This window comes from Cynara cardunculus, assembly GCF_001531365.2.
Source record: "Cynara cardunculus var. scolymus isolate 2C chromosome LG 17, CcrdV1, whole genome shotgun sequence".
Lineage (NCBI taxonomy): Eukaryota > Viridiplantae > Streptophyta > Magnoliopsida > Asterales > Asteraceae > Cynara > Cynara cardunculus.
In genome coordinates this window covers 5,923,658-5,929,843 of record NC_037544.1, presented here as the reverse complement: position 1 = coordinate 5,929,843, position 6,186 = coordinate 5,923,658, and the positions used below count along the sequence as shown (strand labels likewise).

Genomic DNA, 6,186 nt, shown 5'->3' with positions numbered 1-6,186 from the left:
AAGTTCCAAAGTATATATCTAAAAAGCATAAAACTCAACTCCAAACGAAGCTTTGGAGAAAGCCAAAAGCCATTGCAAATCTAAACAGTCCTAACCCATTTGAACTTATAAAATAAGAATTAACTACTTGTACATCATGCTGGAAGCATATGAGTCTTGAGAATCCAAAAGGCTGGAAGCATGTGGAAATACAAAAAAGAATTAACTACTTGTACATCATGCTTGTTAACTTATAAAATAAGAGATTTTAAGACTTCATGCATAAAAAAAGTAGTACCTTATGTATTTTGGGTTGTTTTTAAGACTTTATGAAATTTGGTTTAAAAGGTAGTGTGTGTGTGTATATATATATATATATATACATATACATGCCCCTTTATTTGTTAACCAAACATATATAGGTGGAGGTTCAAATAAAACACCTCTATTTTACGAAAATGTGAAGAACACTCTTATCACATATGATAATACATATGAGGGGCCTCGGTGATGTGCGAACGACTTGGCCTTGATTTGGGTCACGCCAAAGGTCGCCGCATCTCTGTTTTTGTATCACATGTGTATCATATGCAATAGATTATAGTATCACATGGAGAACACCTTATCACATGTGATAGAGGGCCTTGTGATGTGTGGGAAACTTGGCCCACAACCTAGGTCATGCCAAAGGTTGTTTGCCTATATGATTTAGTAAAAATGTGTATCAAATGTGATGGACTATAGTATCACATATGATTGACTATAATAAATGGGTGTTCTTGCATTTTCATAAAATAAAGATGTTTTCGTTTAAACCTCCACCTATATATAGGTGCTTAATCATTTGAGAACTCTAAAATTTGTGAGATTCATGTTAATTTCCAGATAGTTACATTGTTACTATTGGGCAATTACAAAACATCTCATTGTCTTTAATGGACGGTTACAAAACATCTCATTGTCATTAATGGACAACTAATTTTTTTTTCCCAAAATACCCCTTGTAAACAATGTTCACTTATGTTACCTTTTTTATATGTGCAATTATTTATACTTTATATCACGAATGATCTTAGCTACAAATTTCAAAGATCAATGGATAAGATTGGTTCACAAAGTTAACACCATATATTGGGTTAACAAATGAACTCACTGCTATATATATATACACACACACACACACGACACTTAGAACAAGGAGATTGAGTAAATTAAATACGGTATATGGCTAAACCATAAGTGATGGTTTGAACTTGGAACATGACATGAGATGACATGACCAAAAAATTGTTGTTACGCTTGGGGCGAGTTAACATAGGAACAGGACAATATTGAATGAGGTTGAAACAAAAATTAGGAAGATGAAATAAGGTTGACAAATTACTAAACTGAACATGTCAAATTAAACTCCTAAAACATTGCACAATTCTTTTACCTACCTACTTTCTCAATTGGCCAATCATGTTCATTCTCGTCTATGTACTAAGTGGACTCTAGTCTGCTTAACTCAAAGAAAATAACTCAATTGATACAAGGATTTGAGAGCAAATTGAGCATGTAGCTTATGTATCAACCATAAGCAAATGCATTTGAACTTCTTTTCATAATATCTTCATCAACATAGATCGATATGGAACATTAAGTACGAGTCATAATCTGCAAAAGTAAGGAAGTATTTGAAATGCACAAAGTAAGTAAAACCGAACCGACAAAGTGATATTGATGATCAGAACGAATAGCTCCAATCAAAGAAGAAAAAACAAAGACGTTTGGTGTTACAATAGAATTGTATAATTAAGGGAATAATGAAATAATAGTTCAAAACGAAGGAGATTTGTTGAATATCTTTGGAGACAACAAGCGGTTGATGATCGAGGAATGTCAGTGCGGCATAAACATCATATCAGATATGTGAAGGCTTTTCCGTTCAACCACTCCATTTTGTTGTAGATTAGACAGGTGATCCAATAAACAAGAAGAAGGTTTTATATGGAGAAAACATTATTTTCAAGTACATTTCTAGTGAAGACGTAATTGAATTACTTCTAGAAGCGTAACATTTGGCACAAAACTAACATGGTAGCTAGTCATAGCATCGAACCACCTCTCAGCGTCCATGGTCACAAACGTACTGTTAAAGCAAATCAATCTCATTCCTATGGTTCATCTAAATTGTCGTTACTTGTAAAGGAGCATTCCCATGTGGATATAGACTATAGATTAGTTTAGCCATTATCTCCTAGACAGTAGGTTCTTTAGCTTAGCCATAATTATCTTCTAGATAGTATCATTATCATTTTGTTTTAAACCCTCGTACCTTATATTTATGTGTAGCTTCAATTCCATTATTCCGACTCACAATTGAGAAGACATCTGTAATTCTTTTTCTCTTGAAATTAACAATAAGCACCATGGTGATATACTGATATATGAATTGTGCAACAACGTTGTATTCTGGGCTAGAAATATTTTGCAATTGTCTCGTTTGACCAGAAAGGCGTTTGAGCCGGTGGTACCCCATAATCCAATTTATCTAAAGGTAAAGGGGTGGTACATCATAATCCAATTTATCTAAAGGTAAAGGGTCTCAATCTCATGAAAATGACAGTGTGTACGAGTTCTATTTGCAGAACGTATGTAATTAATTAAATATCAGATAGTTCAGAAAAAATCCCTTTCGTTTGTGCCTTTTGCTACTACTTGAGACGTTGTTCGTGAACAAGCTACGAGTCAAGGAGGTGATTAATTATTTGTTCTCCGATGGCAGCTAGCTAGGGATGGTCATGAGCCTGGTTACGTTAATATTTTGGTTTTTTGCGTTTTTGAGAATTTTAAGTTATTATTTAATCCAAAACCGTAGAAATTATACTTTGGCAGTTTGGCAAAAATGCAAAGTCGCCTTATAAAATATTTTGATCATGTTCTTGATGAATATGCATTTGGTAAACGACACTTAGTCTTTGGTGTTCAGTCTTAGGGGTTGTTTGTTTACCTCTTAATAGTTCCATTAAGAGACAACTTCTAAACCGTTAAAAGGTGAATCTTGTTTGGCAAAAAAAATTGTCTCTTAATGATTCTAAAACCCTCTGAATGATTTTGTATCTTGGATCTCTCTTAACGATTAATAGCTCTAATCTCATTGTACACAATTACCAAACAATTATATTTCATTTTACATTATATTGAGAGCTTTTTAATCATTATGACCACTTAATCATTCTGCAACAAACTATTCAGCAATTATCAAACAGCCCCTTAGTGCTGAAGAGCTCAAAATGTGGTCTCGTTATATTACATATTAAGATTTTAGAGAAATGTTGCGACGTGTTTAGACAAACCTACACATGTTTATATCCTATGCTAATCTGTTGTTACAAGTCGGAATGTTCATGCAACTTGATTTACATAAATACGTTAATTAGTTCATCTATTTATTTAAGTTTGATGTTAAAAGTATATCTAATCTTTCTTTTTTTAACTAACTTGGATATCCAATCTGCTATGCGAGCCAACTAATCTCATGACGACCACCTGCCTTGCAGATAGCCCGGAGTCACCGTATTTGAACATTTGTGGCCACAAAGAGATTTTTATTTCTCCATGGATTTGAACCTGAGACCTCCTGGTACTTTTGACCTTTGAAGCCAAACTCAAACCAATTAGGCATCACCTTATGATTATATATCTAATCTTTGGTGTATATATCATAATGTTGTGACCATGCATATATAAAGATTTAATGAAGTTATATTCTTGTTAAAAGACAATCCAAAATTAATATATATTCTGTTATTAAATGGGTTAATATGTCCCATGCAAAAGCTGGTGTACAAAATGCATGCTTCGAAGTGGAAATACGGTTAACTAACTATCAAACCCTAGCCACAGCCTTGCACACCAATGGCTTCTTCATTTCCAATGACATCTTCAGACATTCTGACAAATCAACCATACCCGAATCCGATTCAGCTGCGACCCATTTGAAGTTCTGAAGCAGCTGAGCTAACCATAGCTGCACTGTAGCCAAACCCATTGCCTTTCCGGGGCAAACCCTCCTACCCGCACCAAACGGAGCCAAACGGAGGTCAGAACCCATTATCGCCACCTCTTCATCCATAAACCTATCTGGATTAAACATCTCGGGTTCAACCCAGATTTTATCGCTGTGGGTTATGGACCACATGTTGACCATTGCCGTAGTCCCGGCTGGAACCATGTGTGGACCCACTTGGGTGTCGTGGATGGCGAGTCGAGCCCATGATAGGAGTGGGCCTGGTGGGTGAACACGGAGGGTTTCTTTCACAATTGCATGGACGAAAGGCAGGTTGGGGAGGTCTGCATCTGATACGGGGCGACCCGATCCAACCACATTTTCGATTTCAGCTTGTGCCTTGGCTTGAATGTCTGGGTGTAATACCATCCTCGCCATAATCCATTCCAGCAGGATTGCCACCGTGTCGGTTCCTCTGAAGATCATTTCCTACAAAAAGATCATTAATGGAATTATTAAGAAATGAAAAAGCGTAATGGCAGAAATTATGTGAAATGAAACATACCCAAAGAACAGCGATCATATCACCATCACTGAATTTGTTTTCCGATTCCAAATCAAGCAGAACATCAACAAAGTCGCCATCGTCAACAACAGTAGCTCCGCGGTTCTCAAACCTTCGTTCACGGTGTTCGTTGATGATTGCTTCAACGAAAACATCGACTCTTGAGACTAAATGTTTGCATCTCTTCCTTACCCCTTGGAAATCGAACCAGCTAACAATCGGAAAATGGTCACTCCAGTTGAAGATTCCGAGAAGCTCGTATCCTTCACTCACCAGCTTCTCAAGCTCAAACCCATCGCTGCCATTAACACCGAAATCGTCATATGATTTGCCAAACACAGACATCATCACATTGTTCAACGAAGCGAAGTGGAGCAACTTCTTTATCTCCACAACACCGTTATGGTCCATGGAAGAAGAAACCTGATTCGCCATTTTGAGGCCGATTCTCTCCCTGAAAACCCCGAAACCCGATATCCTTTTAGGGCTAAACAAATGAGTTGCGGAGATTCTTCTAAGGTTACGCCAATACTCACCATAAGGAGCAAAACCCATGGCACGGTGAAACAAAAGCTCATACGCCGACTCCTTCACCGGGCGGTCAACAAACGCGGAGCTGTTGAGTATCTCCTTGGCAGTCTCCGGATGACTGGAGATRACAAAASGASTGAACCCAACRGAAAACGCCATTAGASGCGTYGCATTGAAGGTGGTAGCAAGTTTYGCAAGGGTTCTATGAGTCAAAGAGGAGGTGAAAGCAAAGACAAGGCCTAAAATGGGGAGACCAGAAGGACCAGGAATGGCGGTTTTAGTTCGGGATTTGGAGAGAGCCCATGCTAGACCGCCGGGAGCAAGGAGGAAAGCRAAAACTGAGACAAAAACGATGACGCAGAGAAAGAGTGGGAAAGTAAACACCGAAGAAGATAGCCTGGGAATATAAAGAGCAGGAGAGGAAGACATTGTTGAGATACAAAGTAGAGAGAGTGAGTGATGGAGAAGAAGAAAGGGTTATGAGGGTTTATATAAGAAATGGTTAATTAAGAAGAAATGGTTTAATTACGGAAATGGAGAAATGGTTGATATTAATTAAGGGGGTGTTTAGGTTGATTATAAAAACAACTTGTTGACTTATTTCGGTGTGATACCTGTAATAAATGCTTGTGAATGTTTGGATAAATAACTTATACCGGTGTCAAACCGGTAATAACAAGTTTTTGAAGAAGTTAAATCATTCTAACTCATAATAAATTAATAAGAACTTTTGTAGAAAAGTATAAGTTAGGGGTGTTCACGGTCAGGTTTGGACGGTTTAACCCCTCAGACCACAAACCAAACCGTAATGACGGTTTATAAAATTTTCAAACCGAGCGGTTTGACATCAAGTGTCTAGACCGGTCAAACCAGACCACGAAAAGGCGGGCTTGTCTGACCGGTTTAGACGGTTTGAACCTTTAATGGACTTAAATATTAAACTTAAAAAACATATAGAATTTAGAATTTTAGATTAAATATCCATTTTAACAAAATAAAATATTTAAACAAATAAATGTAATAATTAAGCAACTCTTGAATCCAAAGTCCAAGCAATCTAAAGTCCAAACAAATAAATATATAATACATGTTAGAAAACAAACAAATTACCAAAGCTACA

At 36.9% G+C, this 6,186-nt stretch overlaps 1 protein-coding gene across 1 annotated transcript; it reads right to left on the bottom strand.

Annotated features, from left to right (window-relative positions):
- Nucleotides 1-3,850: 3,850 nt before the first annotated feature.
- LOC112501303 (cytochrome P450 78A5-like) lies at nucleotides 3,851-5,495 on the bottom strand. Its single transcript, XM_025105018.1, has 2 exons — nucleotides 4,536-5,495; nucleotides 3,851-4,459 (listed from the first exon to the last, which is right to left on the bottom strand). The coding sequence occupies exons 1-2, from the start codon at nucleotides 5,493-5,495 to the stop codon at nucleotides 3,851-3,853; spliced, it is 1,569 nt and encodes a 522-aa protein (XP_024960786.1).
- Between the last annotated feature and the right edge of the window lie 691 nt (nucleotides 5,496-6,186).